The 15,497-nt window shown below is 29.5% G+C and overlaps 1 protein-coding gene across 3 annotated transcripts; it reads left to right on the forward strand.

Moving 5' to 3' along the window:
* Positions 1-1,269: 1,269 nt before the first annotated feature.
* LOC114715947 (calmodulin-binding transcription activator 5-like) lies at positions 1,270-15,232 on the forward strand. 3 transcript variants are annotated; one of them, XM_028900866.1, is made up of 6 exons: positions 12,857-13,082; positions 13,170-13,284; positions 13,762-13,904; positions 14,437-14,552; positions 14,665-14,753; positions 14,859-15,232. In XM_028900866.1, exons 3-6 carry the CDS (start codon positions 13,799-13,801, stop codon positions 14,974-14,976), a joined length of 429 nt encoding a protein of 142 aa, XP_028756699.1. In that variant the 5' UTR covers positions 12,857-13,082; positions 13,170-13,284; positions 13,762-13,798; the 3' UTR covers positions 14,977-15,232. The 3 variants fall into 3 exon arrangements, with proteins under 3 accessions (XP_028756701.1, XP_028756699.1, XP_028756698.1); XM_028900865.1 differs by having other exon boundaries at positions 12,858-13,082; positions 13,779-13,904; positions 14,859-15,230; XM_028900868.1 differs by lacking the exons at positions 12,857-13,082; positions 13,170-13,284 and adding an exon at positions 1,270-1,278 and having other exon boundaries at positions 13,789-13,904.
* Positions 15,233-15,497: the final 265 nt, after the last annotated feature.

Raw genomic sequence — 15,497 nt, forward strand, 5'->3', positions numbered from 1 at the left:
ATATCTATTGACCTTTTTAAGATTTGATCAATAGAAAAGATCCAATCTCTCATGATAAGATTCCTAATCCTTTTAATAACATTAATAAGAGAATGAGTCTGGGAGTATTCATTTTGAATTAGGTGGATTGCCTCTGCTGAGTCATACTAAACATTAGCTTACATTGGAAGAGGAAAAGCATGCATGTGAATATACAATTTAGTTAATATACATTTCTAGCCTCGTCTCTCTCTTAAGCTCATCATGAATCATGATGAAGCAGTAGAATGGACTCTTAGGTCCTGTTTGATGCAAGATATTGAAAATAAAGGATAAATACTGTAATTGCAATTAAAAAATATTTAACATAAGTAATTATTTATTACATGATATCAGACAAGCTCGTCAAAATAGAATGGTGAATACCATCTCCTTGCATAGTATTTTTCAATCCCATATATATATATATATATATAGAGTTTATTCAATTCTATATAATAAGTAATTTCTCTTGTTAAAATACTTTTTTAATAGATTTTCTCAATCTCAATTCTAATTCTTACCCTTTATTTTCAATGCCTCTTACAAACCGGACCTTAAGGTGAATAATTCAACTTTGGCTGCAGGCTACTTTGATAGATTCACTTTAAGTTTCATAATTCAAAACAGAGGATCCAGCTGGTTGGTTGCTGTCGATAGCCTCTCTCTAGCTCCAGAGGTTGAAGAGACTCTTTCTCTCGTCAATGCCCCAAAAATATTTATTTTAAAAAAAATGACAGAAAACATATATATTGAATTTTAAAATAATAAATAGATAATGCTGGTTATTTTTCAAAATTTATTTATTATTTTAAAATTCAACAGGTATTTTTTAAAATCATTTTTTTATTTTATATATGTGTATTTAGCTTATTACTCATCCCTATAATTTTAATTATTTAAAACTTTAGTCATTGCACTTCATAAAATTTATAACTTTATTTTTTTATAATATAGGGACAAATTTTTTAAATAGTTAAACTATAAAAATTAAATAAGTTGCATGAGTGTGAGTTAAAATTATAAAGAATGAGTTATTATTGACTCAAAATTTTATGACTAACTTCGATTCAAAGAGTGTACTCGTTATTGACCAATTTGGGCTAGGGCCGATATATGTTATTTAGTTATCTGCCCAGTCTAGGGTCCAGTCTGGGTAATTGCTGCTGAATTATTTGGACTTATTTTTCTGTTGGACTCATGGCTGGACTCGGCCCAAATTTGAATTTTAACCCTGCAACTCTGCAACTCTGCATTGTACTTGCAATGGAAGTATGCAACATGCCTTCCTGCTCAACACCATAAATTACAGTCCAAAAAAAGACACTCCATAAATTAAATCCTAAAGAGTAAAATTGTTTAATTTAATGTTCTAAAAAAATAAATCGCTTTAATTTTCTTTTTAGAAGATTATTTAGCAGTAAAGTGGTTCAAGTTTTAAGTATTGATATGTGAAGAAATAACATATAAAGAAATGAAATGAGATAGGTTACATCATGCAGAAATTTTAATTTTTAACAAATTTTGTTGTATAGTTCCCATCCCTGAATTACTAAATTTGGATCCATATTATGAACAACTTATCTACGGAGACAAAAGAACAGATGTATGGAAATGGAGGGGAGCTGAAAGAATTCGAGTCTTCTTGTGGATAGCCTTCAGTAATAGATTGCCAACAAATCCATGGAGAAGCAAATGGTCTTCTTGTTCTCCCTTATGTCCAGACTGCAGTGATTTTGTTGAAACTGTGTTGCATATTGTGAGGGATTGTGTTTTTGCGAAAAATATATGGGTACAATTGGTAAGCCACAAGTATTTCAAACAATTTTTTACAGCCCCTCTGTGTGACTGGTTTGCTCTTAACCTCAAGAATGATATTGGTAGGAATGGTGATACGAAATGGGATCTTTTATGGGGTGTGATACTTTGGAAATTATGGTCTTGGAGGAACAAGGTTATTTTTTAACCTCATTTTCGAAAACCCCTTGATCCCGTGTTTGAAATAATGCACACTTGGAACAACTATGTTTCCTTACGGGATGGCTGCCACCGCCCGCAGATTGAGTCAAACTGAATGTAGATGGGGCTATGACCTCCTCTTGCACAAAAGCTGGATGTGGGGGCATTATTAGGGACTGTAATGGGCTAATGGCCATTGGATTGCTGGGTTTACACATCATCTGGGGTGTTGTTCTGTTTTTGAAGCGGAGGAATGGGCTATTTTGAGAGATCTGATCCTGGTTCATGATATGGGATTCAAAAAAGTTATAGTGGAATCTGATGTTAAAACTCTAGTGACCATGCTGAAAAAAGAAAGTAGGAAGGAGGTTGGCAGCTTAATTTTTCATCGAATCAAAGAGATGATGACTTATGACTGGGAGCTGGAGGTCAACTACATACCAAGAGAGCAAAATCGCCTAGCAAAAGCTTTGGCGAAGGAGGGTCTTGCGCAGACAGTTTTTTTCGTCTCCTGTCCCTCTAGTTTAAGGGCTTTGGCTAACTTAGTCTGGGATTTACGAGGTGTTTGGCTTACCCTAGATGAAAAGCATTTTTTCGCAAATTGAGGCAAAGTCCTCTACATATTTACTTCATATACAGTAAAAGTACTTCTGAAACTATGGTTTTATTTTTACCCAAACACCCTTTTAATCCCCTTTGATTCTGTTTTGTTTTCGTCTTTTAAAGTTTAGCTTCATCCTTTGTACCAAAAAAAAAAAAGAACAGATGTATGGGAAATAAAAAGCATTTTTCCAATATGAAATGTCAACAAAACTGAAATTTGATTTGTTTTGGCTTCATACATGGAATGAAAAAACCACTAGGACGGTGACACGTGATGAAATGAATGAGGAAGGAAAAGACTCAAAAGGTGTGGATCTCCCGCATCAATCACCTCACGGACTCCCTCAAGTCATAATCAATCGGACCATCATCATACTTTTCTCTGTAAAAGGCAAAATCGGACCCTTCAGCTCGGCTCTCAGCTTTATGTATTTATTCTGATATTCCTCTCCCTCTATATATATATATATATATATATATGTATGCATGCATGTACATAAAATATCAAAGTATTAGCTTCCGAATAGCAAGCTCTGATTAAAAAAAAAAAAAAAGATTCCGAATAGCAAGACAATTTTATAGATTATAAGTGGATTTTTATTAATTGAAACAATTTTTGTTGGTATTGTAATATTTCAACTCACATACTTTTTTTAATATTGAATTGAAATTAATTAAATATAAATTTATAATAAGTCTTGTTATTTCAAAAACTATAAAGGCTTTTTGAGCCAATTGAAGCTAAGCATTTTCCCAAATTTTACTTAACTATGATATCGTCCATTCAACTCTTTGTAAATAGTACTCCTCTAATTCTATTTATAAGTTGGTTTCAGCATATTTCATACAAACTAAAAAAAACTTTTAAATTTCATTAACTCTCATTTAAAATTTAACTACTTTTTAACTTTATCCATATTTAATATATATTACATCTTATGTAAACAAAGTCAACACAATAATAAATGAAGGGTAAAATTGTACATCAGTACAAAAAATTTCTCAGTGCCCTATAAATAGGTCCAAAAAATATCTTTTCTCTTTACCTTATAAATAGGATTATAGGAGTAGTATATTAAATGTGTAGGTTTTGAGTGAAAGATGAAAAAAAATCTAAAAACATCATTAGCCGTTGATCACTTTTTTTTTTAAAAAAAAAAATCTCATGAATTTTGATTTGGCTCTTAACTATAATTGCCAAACATCATATCAGCTTGATAATGGGTTAAGGTACATCTAGCACTTCAAAATATTTTCTCAAATATATCTAACACTCCAAAGTATTTTGTAATACATGTAATATCGTGAAATATTTTTTAGATGTATCTACAACCCTGAAGTATTTTTTTTACCTTGGTGTTAGATGCACCAAATAGTATTTTTGGGTGTAAGACACATATAAAAAAAATACTTTTAAAGTGTTGGATGTAGGAAAAAAATACTTCAAGATGCTAGATGTATCTAAAAAAAATTACTTCAACATGCTGGATGTAACAATGGTTCTCTCCAACCTGTTACTAATATTTTTAAACTTAAAGTTTAATAATACTAACTATAGTAGAAAAGAATCTTAGTATAATCTTTGAAAAGACTATTGTGGTTATAAAAAGAAATTTGATCCGCTAGAAATGTTAACCATGATAGAAAAGATTTGAACTAATCTTTAGAGATATTTATCATGATTATAAGAGCTTTACTAGATAAATTGTATGAAAACCGTAATTAATAATATCTCACAATCATTGGGTCTTGGGTTTTACGAAATCCAGAACGTCACATTTAACTTTAAGCCTATAACATGATATTTTTCAAATAAAATTATTTCAAATTAATAGTAATCAACTATTTTTGAAAGTCATTGTGGATCCACAACTCACAAACACAAGTAAAACTCTTAAAAACCTTTAGCCTTCTACTAGCATGCAATCTGGCAACAAAATTAACTAAGACAATCAATTATAAATAAATCATAGTATGCAAAAAGAGCTGTATGTGGCAATATACAAATATTTATTACATGAAAAGGAGGTTCTACAAGACAAAGTTGATAGCTAAGCCTCTGCTGCCTTTCCTGACGGACCATTCCTAAAACTATTACTTGAAAATGTTAAACTATGGAGTAAGACAAATGTCTCAGTAACCAACAATCCTACTCATCAGGCATATAAGTAAGTGATTGGAGGTGTCAAGTGGAACAATTACAAAAATCATAACATTCACAATTGTCACGTGGATAAATATATATATATATATATATAAATGCAATATCTCACTCTCAATTCCACCTTATTTTCTTACACCTTATTTCCTCTTATTGAACCTATGGACTTGTACTGACCCGTGTGATTGGTAGCTCAACACAATAAATTCACCGATCAAGTGATGTGAACAGACTAAAATCCACAGAATACAAGAGCGGACTATGGGTTTCCCGTCTAGTCCATTAGCTGGGTGTTATATGCCTTACAACACATTAATGGGCCAAATGATCAACCTATGTACATCTGGCATTCTATCACTTTATTACTTCTATAATATGTACAAAATTCACCCCTTTATTTGCTTTATAATATGCCTCTCATCAATCAATATTCACCATCCCCTCTCGTATTTATATTCAGGAGATTTATAGAAATAATCATTTACCAATAACATAATAACTTTCACATTTACCAAAATCAAGATTTCTAAATTTCAGTAATTAATATCAATCCTCAAAATCATTTCTCAATAAATTTATATCCCACATGATAACTTTATAAATTCATAATTTCATAACTATTTTTCAATAACATGAAGTATTTTAAGGAATTTCAACCATAATATTCATTGCTCAAATCATATCCCAGTGGTATTTCAAGAATCTCGTGTAATTTAAAATTACTCACAAACATCATACAAGTATACATAACAAGTGGAAAGTGGTTACCTTTCAACGAGGTTATAAAAAAGATTACCACAAAGTCAACCCTGTGATCAAACCAATAATCCAATAATTAATCTGCATAATTAATATAACCATATATTAATATAAACTAATTAATTAATTAAGCTTATATATATTAGTTAAATTTCTAATTTAATTTAATTTAATTTTTATTCTAAATTCTCACAACACTCATAACCCAAAATTAAGTATTTTAGAACAAATTTATAATTTTTTAACAAGTCAAATTATTCATCTACATCCACCAGATTATTTACTCTAATAAAAAGAATTTTTCAAAATTTTCAAAAATGAAATTATTATATTTTAAATTCTAAAAAATCTCATTTGAAATTTAAATCCACCATCAAAATTAATAGTATCTCAAATATTCGTACATAAATAATCTAATCAAAATTTTAATGGTATAACAATAAGTTTTTTTTCCACAAATAGTGGACTTTTTAGCTAAAATAATTATTTAAAAACCTTCAGTTACCCAATAAATAAAACAAAACCAATTAAAATATCAATAATATGTCAAACAACTCAAATAAATTATTTTATTTAATTTTGATTGGTATAAATATGATATATCTCATAAATAACATATTTTTTTAACTAAAAAAATTTTTAAATACTAAAATCAACAATGGATAAATCTAAACCGATTAAAATTAACTACTCATTTACCTCTAAATCCTTATAGTTATCTATTATTAAAACTCAATACTTACACCATACCTAAATTTTAAAATTTTTTCTAATCACTATAATAATATTGTCATTAGAAAGCTTAAAATCATAGAAAATATTTATAAAAAAATTTAATAAAAAAAAATAATTTTATGTATCTAACTGATGTCCAAATGCTTGCCTTATCCTTCAAAAAGCATGTATGCTCCGCTTCTTGTTTTCTCTTTTTTCCTCTCCGCATCTTACAATCTTTTTCTCTACCCTGTCTCTCGCTCTCTCTTTATTTCTTATTGATCACCCTTCCCTTCATTTATCTCCTGCAACAGCCTCCTCCCTTTTTTTCCTTCTTAATTACTTCCAATCCCCCAAATTTCCATTGTGGGCAAATGGTGGGCGGGGGGTTTCTTTTTTTTTATTATTTAATTTTTTAAAATAATAATAATAAATATTATTATTTTATAATAATAATAAAATATTATTATATTTTAGCTTATTATTTTATTATTTTTTTATTTTTGCATAAATCTTAAAATAAAATTTAGGATGTTATATTAGATTTATTACAAAGTATTTTAGAGTACCGAATATACTCGAAAAAATATTTTGAGATGTTAGGTGTCTTTTAACCCTTAATAATATATATTGCTCATTTTATAGATAGATAATCTGAAGAAAACCGAGAAAGAAAAACAAGAAACCGTTTTATTTGAACTTGGGCATCCAACAACTTAGATAATCCAATGTTATATACTCGCCGCCTTTTAAATATAAAAGATAATTAAAATGTTTATTTTGTTGTTAAATACAAGATTTTAATTCATATTTTTATAATTTTTTTAAAAACATTATTCTTATTGAATATTAATTACATATATTAAAGAAATATTTTCAAGTAACTTGTGTTAAAAGAGCTAAGAAAAATTGATGCATGTTTTCTATACACTATTAATTTAGCTAATATTTTCAATTCTTTGGATTAATGATCTAATCTTATATTTTATGATTAAAAAATTATTATAATAAATAAAACAGAAATAGAGGAATATGTGAGACATGTCTTGATTTTAACGAGAGCCTCAATCCAACTTACCTAAGCTTTAATTAATAATAATAATAATAATTTTAAAAAAGAAAAAGAAATAAAGGAATCTCTAAAGGAAGGGGATTGAGATTCGTCCGCCGCAGGAACTTGGAAGCATGTCCGCGTCAAGTGTTTGAAGGACCCGGCGGCCTATGCTCTCCAAACTTGCGTGACGTGTTTCTATTTTCATTCTAGATTTTATAAGAGAGGATTATAATGAGATAAAAATAATAATAATTACTAAAAAGTTTTATTAATCTAAACAGTCTATAATAATAAGTTTCAGAATAGAAAAAGATAACTTTTGAAACTTATTTTATAATTATTTTTTTCTTTTTAGAATCTTATTATAATTCTTTCATTTTAAAATTATGAGAAATCCACAGTGGTGGAATCATAATTGAATTTGCACTCATAAACACATATAGTACATTCGTTTTTAATATAAAAGTTAATTTGATATTCAATTTGATCCTAAATATAAAATCTTAATTCACTCTATTTTTCATATTTATTTTTTTAAAGTAGTTCATATAATAGTTGTACGTATTAAATATTTCATCAAATAGTATTTATCACTAATATATATGATTAGCAAGAATATTTTAGGAAAGATAATATTTATTTATTATAAATAATTAATTTAATAAATCTTTTTAATTTACTTAAATTTGTCAATTAGCTAACTAATAATCTATTATCACAAAATTCATTGCGTAAATGTATAATTAGTAAAAATAAAAGAAAATTACGGAGAGGTCTAGAATTTTATCACTAAGAACGATTCAAATTAGAGTGCCAATGCTCTACATAAAAATTTATCAAATTCTCCTCATTAATAAAATTTTTAGTGGGAGATTTTTTTCCTGATGTTTTTAAAAGGATGAGTCATGTGTGATACGAAAATACGACAAGATTTCTAGAAAAAAGTGATGTTGTGTTACACTTAACTAACAGTTAAAAAAAAAAAAGAATTACAGTCAAGATTTAAGAAAAAGATAATTACTAAAAATTTTTAATAACAATTTAAACAGCTAATAATGATAAGTTTTTAGGTAGAGACTGATAATTTTGAGACTTGTTTTATAACTTTTTTTAAGACCTCATTATACTTCTTCCTAAAATCCAAAACAAAAGTTAAAAGGAATCTGAAACATGTTTTTATTTTCATTTCTCTTTTTCATTGAGTTGACGTTATCGTTCCATCGGTGCGGACCTTTTCGATCGGTCTTTGAAAAATAGTAATGAAAATAGATAATAAGACAACATCAAGATTAATTAGTGCGACCACGGGACCGATGATAAGACACCCCCCTCCCCAAAAGAAAAAAAAAAAAAACGTTTTGTCATATGATAAATGTACCCCTTCCGTTTCAAACCCCTGTTCTCGTAATCTAATTTTTAAATTAATTTTAATTATAAATATAAGATTTATTTTTCATATTTATTAATTTTTTTTAAAATTATTTCTATGAATACTTCCTTAATCATAACTAAGTAACCGAGGGAAGAGCGTTTGAATACTCTTAGTTAAATATGTCTTATATTATAGATCGGAGGAATATATAAACAACAATCACATATGATTTAATGTTAAATATCTGTTAAAAGAGTTCTGTGATTTTTTGGTCCTTTCCAACTCAGATGTCTAAACTGATTAAGGTTACCTTTGAATGTCCAGTGGCTTGATGCTAAAAACATAATTACTACACACACACACACACATCTGTATCTGTCTGCTTGATGATTCCGAAAATAAGCATTTGAAAATGACTTATATTTAATATAGGAGGTGTAACATCTATATTTTCAAGATTATTGTGCATGCTGTTCATATTCGGTGACCTTGACCTCCACGTACATGAGTAATAATATATGTGTGGAGATTCCAGTAGCATTTATCGTTAATCCTTTAATGATAACTCCATGTGAAACTATCATACTCCCTTTAGTCTACTCTTTTAGTCTTATTTATAGGATAGAGAGAGAAAATATTTTCTTATCTTATTTATAGGGTATTGAGATAAATTTTTTATACAGACATAAAATTTTACCCTTCATTTATTATTGTGTTGACTTTATTTACATAAGTTATAGTGTATATTAATAGGAATAAAATTGAAAAGGTGTTAAATTTCAAATGAAGGTTAATGAAGTTTAAAGTTTTTCTTGATCTATATGAAATATGCTGGAAGTGATTTATAAATAAGACCAGAAGAGTATAATATAAGAAATTGGTTAACTTTTCAGGCACACCAATAAATAAAAGTTTAAGTATTACATATATCTCGAGATAATAAAGTTCTCCTATTTTACCGCTAAAAAATGATAAAGTTATCTTTAATGTTACATTTTTACCATTTATCATCTCTCTCCTATATTTAATAAGGGTGAAAATGAAAAAATTATATTAATTGTTCTAATAAGGTCTTATATTATACTCATCCGGTCCTTAATATAAGACCTAATTTTTAAGTTAGTTTTGGTCTTAAATATAAGACCCATCTCTCATATTTATCAATTTTCTCTAAATTACTTCTATAGATATTTCCTCAACTATAATCAAGTAGAAAAGGGAGATGAGGTATTAAGAAGGATGATTATGGTGTTTTAGGAAAAATGTGTCACTTTTCTTATAATTAACTAACTTACCTAACTTTCTTAATTTAATCAAATTAGTTAAATGGATTTTATATTAAGGACGGAAGAGTATTTCAGACTATAATTTTCTTCTAACCCACATCTTATATTATGAAACGGGGGGTGCATCTAATGTGTGTTAGACATCTGGGAATCAAGTGATGGATTTACCTGTTATCTTTGTGATATTAACACTTATTTTGTCCGGGGTGAATGCTATTTCCTTTGTCTCCGCTCTGTATTACTCATATTATTATTTCCTAAACATTTGCATTTTTTTCTCCTTTTTTCACCATCGTATGTTTGTTTTATACATACATATACAAGTATATATATATATATATATATTTTTTTTTTTCCATTTGTGCAGGTCATTCTCACTGAGGTACATTTTATTTTTATTTTTTTTGTGTTAGGGGTCCTCCGTCACATCCCACATATCAAACCGTTGATTACAGAGTACTGCCTCTGATCTTAATTATAAGAGCTAGTTGACTAATTTGAGAAGGTTAAGAAAAGAAGTTAAGTTAGTTATTTGCAATAAATGGGTGTTATCTTTTTTAAAATATTCTTACTAAGCAAGTATATTGGTTAAAACTATTATTGTTACAAGGATTATCTTGGAAAAAATACATAAATATGAGAGACAAAATGGATTGAAATCTTATATTTACAATCAAAATAAAAATCAAACAAAGTTTTATATTAAGGACGGGAGGGAGTATTCCGCTTCAAGCTAGCCCATACATTACCTCACTTGGATATTTATACAAGAGTTAAATAATTAATTTACAAATATTTTAAAAAATTTATTAAGTTAATCATTTATAATAAATATCTATTAATTTTTTTAAATTATTTTTTTTTTATGTGTATTGAAACTATTAGTACTTTTTAGTAGGTTCTGATGCTTCATATGAATATTTTGGAGGAAAAAAATATAAATTTATAAAACGTACTTTTTGTTTCGGCACATGATTACCTACTTTGCACATGGTTTCCCAATCATTTGTTAGGGTTACCACCGGTGTTTAAGATTGTAATTCCCAATACATCAGCTCCATGCTAGGGAGCTTCACAATATCAGAAGCGAGATTTATAAATACAAGACTGTGTGTGTGTATATATGCGTGTATATGTATATATATATATATATTGATAGGCTAATACACGTGAAAATCTCGTATTTAACTATCAAATTTGAAGTGAATATTGTTAGTGTGGATGAATTTATTTTAAATAATTTTACACCATAAAAGGGAGTTTTATTTTGTAAAATGAAAAAATAATTATTTATAATAAGACTAAATTTTGTGGTGTCCTTGAATTCATGGGATGCTATCTATTGCTACTTCGGGAAAAAAAAAGGTACGATCCGTGCCTGTCATTAGAAGGGGGGACCTCATGGACTGCTACCGTGCAAAGCTAAGAAATTATAAATACATATGTGAAAAAAAAAAAATCTTTTTATGATAAACCTAACATGTGATGTTAATGTTTTATACTACTTCCGATATTAATTATAAGAGCTAGTTGACTAATTTGAGAAGAATAAAGAAATAAGTTAAGTTAGTTATTTGTAATAAATATGTATTGTCTTTCTTAAAATATCTTTATTATTGGCTAAAACTACTATTGTTAGAAGAACTACCTTAGAAAAAAATATAAACATGAGAGATAAAATGAATTGAGATTTTATATCTAGGACCAAAATAAAAATCAAATAAGGTCTTATATTAAAAACTATAGGTAATACGTTTTTTATAGTGCGTATTATCTCTACCTCAACGATCTACAATTATCATATGCCCCAAAATGTGTCGTGGCAATTGGCAAAAGAAATAAAATAAACATGTTAGAAATATGACGGACTAACTTTGAACCAAAAAAAGGAAATGTCTGAAATGTCTGAATTATTCTTATCATGTAGTAGTAGTGATTATGATGATGATGGTGCCATGTAATATCAATATATCATTGTCCTAGTGATCAAGAAAGTACGCATTTTAAACATTTTAAGAGATTTTATTTTATAAATTGACGAGTATTAAACAATCTTAAGAATAAATCAAAAGAATCTATAAATTGATCAAAACACTACATGAACTGAAGGCATTAAAGTACTAATTCAATTCAACAAGTAGTGTTAGCTACAACTTGACCTTTAAAACGAAAAGAATTATTACACTCAGACTCCTGTTAGCTACAATAATTCTTGTGATCTTCCACAATTTAAGGATAATTAGTAGTTATAAATATATTATATATCTGGCATCAAATAAAATAAAAACAAATCGTTAAAAGTTTCCGTTTAAAATTTTTATTAATTAGAAGAATATAAATTCAAGTTCAGTATTTTCCGTGTATTAACTCAGTAAAATACGGGTAATTTTTATCTATAAAAGTGTATCAGGTTTTTTAATTAATCAAATTTTTAAATAAGATTTTTTAAATTAGTTTTCCTATAAAATGTCACCTCGTGGCACTGCTTGTATCAATTATTTTCAAGATCAGTGCAAAAATGCGAGATTTCGAAGTTCGATACATACGAGGTGGTGATTATTCTAGGGGATCCAGGCCTTTTGCAGAGCACATGGCTTGCTATAGGACTCTTTTTTCGGACCAAATACGTTTTGCAAGTGCATTTTAATACTCTTCCGGTCCTATAAAAGGATCCTATATTTAGGACGGAAGGAGTAACTTATTAGAGGACCAGTGATTATTGATGGTTGGCGAAAAAAAAAAAAGATTGATTATTGATAATTATAATAAATACTGGGAAAAAAGGACAATATAAATAAATAATAAATAAATATTAAAGTAACATTATAATTTATTTTAGAGCATTATTATTGGTCAGTCAGTCGCAATGCAAGAAAAGTCAGTTAGAAAGAGAATGGAGGCCTCCTTGGTTTGTCTATATTTTCCCTGACTTTGGAAATTGAGAAAGGATCAGAACAGAGTGTTGTTCAGCCCGACGACGGGCCCTTCTTACTGTTTCTTCTTCCTGATTCCAATCCGACTAAACCCTTCTCCTCCATCAGCTAAATTCCTCACTCTTTTCTTCTTTTTCTGAGGGCTCTTTCAACTCTTCTGGCGGTTTAATCTCAGTTTCACTAATCATAATCTTTATTTTTGACCACACTAAACGTATTCTCGGTACGTCGATTGTTATTCAATCTTTATTATAATTTTCGATTCTGTTTCTTTAATTCTGGCACAAGATTCTCAGATAGAGCTGTGCAGTTTTTGATTAAGCTCTGACGGGGAATTCGGAATCTGTCGGAGGTTTGTATGATGGCAAACAACTTAACGGGGCAGCTCTTGGGCTCAGAGATACATGGATTCCATACAATGCAGGGTATGTATGTATTTGAACGGTTTCATCTTGTTCTCTCTCCCGCTACTGTCTTTCTCTCAGGTGATGGCAGAGTTGAAATTTCGATGCTTGAAATGGCATAACACAAAGCTGGAAAATTTATCATTTTACTTGTTTTGATCCTAACGTTTGGTAAATCATATTACATATCATACGATTTTAGTTTTGGTTAAGCAATGTTAAAAAGGAATGTAACGACGGGAAGAAATATTGGAATCTTTGTATATTTGACGTCATCCATTTGAATAAGTAGTCTTAGCTTTTGATTCAATAAGGTAGTTTAGTATAAAACACTCACGCTTTATTATGGGGAAGGAAGAAAGCTGATAATTTGTGTTTTCACGGTGCCCTTCTTTTGCTATTTGTTGGCCCCTTGCGAATCTTATTTTGGCGACCAGATATTTAGCGATGATTAATGCATATTGTGAATAATCTTTGTCGACTTATGTACTGAAATAGTCTATTATGCGGCCCAGAGTTGGATGTTGGAATCATTATGGAGGAAGCAAGACGCAGATGGCTTCGACCCAATGAGATTCATGCCATACTCTGCAATTACAAACATTTTACCATCCATGTCAAGCCAGTGACTTTGCCGAGAAGTAATTATCTATTGCTATTGGCAACAACTTGATGCTAGTAAAGTTGATGTGCAGTTATTCCACGACCTTGAACAAGATCTGTTCTACAAGCTTGCACTCGTGTCCTTGAGTTTTAAAGAGTCATAATGAAGAAAAGAGATGCAGTGTTTGTTTTTTCAAAAAAAAATTACGCAGACTGTTTCTTATCTCATCCATTTCTGCTTTTCAGTTTCTACAGCGCATCTTCCATGCCAATATAAAAGCTTAAAGCATGGCATTCTTGCTTCAGATGATCTTTTTAACAAAACTATAAACTTTCAAATCTGTGAATTCTTATCTAAGCAGTACTTAACAAATAGAGAAAAGGGTAAACTTGTAAGATTAGAGATTTGCGAATCTTGTTGTGATGTACATTATGAGTGAACCAGTATACTACAAATGACATGTGACATAATTCATTCACAGCCTTTTCATATATTATGATTAATATAAATCTGAGAAGTATTTTTTTCTTTCGGATTATGATGTTCTGTTCTTTTTCTCTGCACACCAGGTGGTACTATTGTATTATTTGACAGGAAGAAGCTTAGGAACTTTCGTAAAGATGGCCACAATTGGAAAAAGAAAAAGGATGGGAAAACTGTTAAAGAAGCTCACGAGCACTTAAAAGTGAGAATTCTCATGTTCTTAGGGTGTATATGTTTGTTCACGTGAATTTGATGTCGCAGTATCTGGTTTTTGACACTCCTTCTGGTCATTCATTTTTTTCCCCGTCAATCAGGTTGGTAATGAAGAAAGGATCCATGTATACTACGCACATGGTGAAGAAAACCCACACTTTGTCCGCAGATGTTATTGGTTGCTTGATAAGTATGTGTAACTATAGTTAGCTGAACTCTTAAACCTCATTTCCAATCTGTGATGTATGCATGATACTGCTGAATCTGATTCGGTAATGATGCTTATTTATTTCAGGAGTCTGGAGCATATTGTCCTTGTTCATTATCGTGAAATACACGAGGTTTTGCTTTTTCCCTCTTCTGTTTTCCTTCTAAATTCTCTTTTCACTGTACAAGATCTGATTAAGTTGTAGCTTATGTTGTTGCTTGTCTAAAAGAAGGGCCATATATTTTTTCCTACTCAGATCAAAGTAATTAGTTAGTAATCCTTAGGTCAGGAAGGGAGTTTTCAAGCATGTCTGATTACATGGAAAATTGCATTTATAAACTACATTTCTCACATTGATAATCACATTTTCGATTTCTTTTGTTGAAAAGTGCGGAGCTCACAATCGAGATTGCATTGGTGTGGATAAAAGTTTTTTTTTTTTTTTTTGGTTTATTGGTATGAACATGGGGTATGACAACTTTTAGAAAATAGCACGTGTACAGAAAGTTATATATATTGCAAAACATTCGAAATATAGTAGTATAGGAATGTGTGATTAACAGAGAAAGTCTGGTAAAGAAGAAGCATTTTACCATAAATTGAAGTACCGAGCAAACTTCAGACTTAATGCTAGCAAACTAAAGGCAGATTTGATAGAGAAACATGACAGGGGCCTTTGTCCCTTCATTTGCCTGTGTTGGAAAATTTATGATAAGTAAAGCTTGT

The sequence above is a fragment of the Neltuma alba genome, unplaced genomic scaffold (genome assembly GCF_004799145.2).
Source record: "Neltuma alba isolate B1F8T4 unplaced genomic scaffold, ASM479914v2 tig00011620_pilon, whole genome shotgun sequence".
NCBI classification, from domain to species: domain Eukaryota; kingdom Viridiplantae; phylum Streptophyta; class Magnoliopsida; order Fabales; family Fabaceae; genus Neltuma; species Neltuma alba.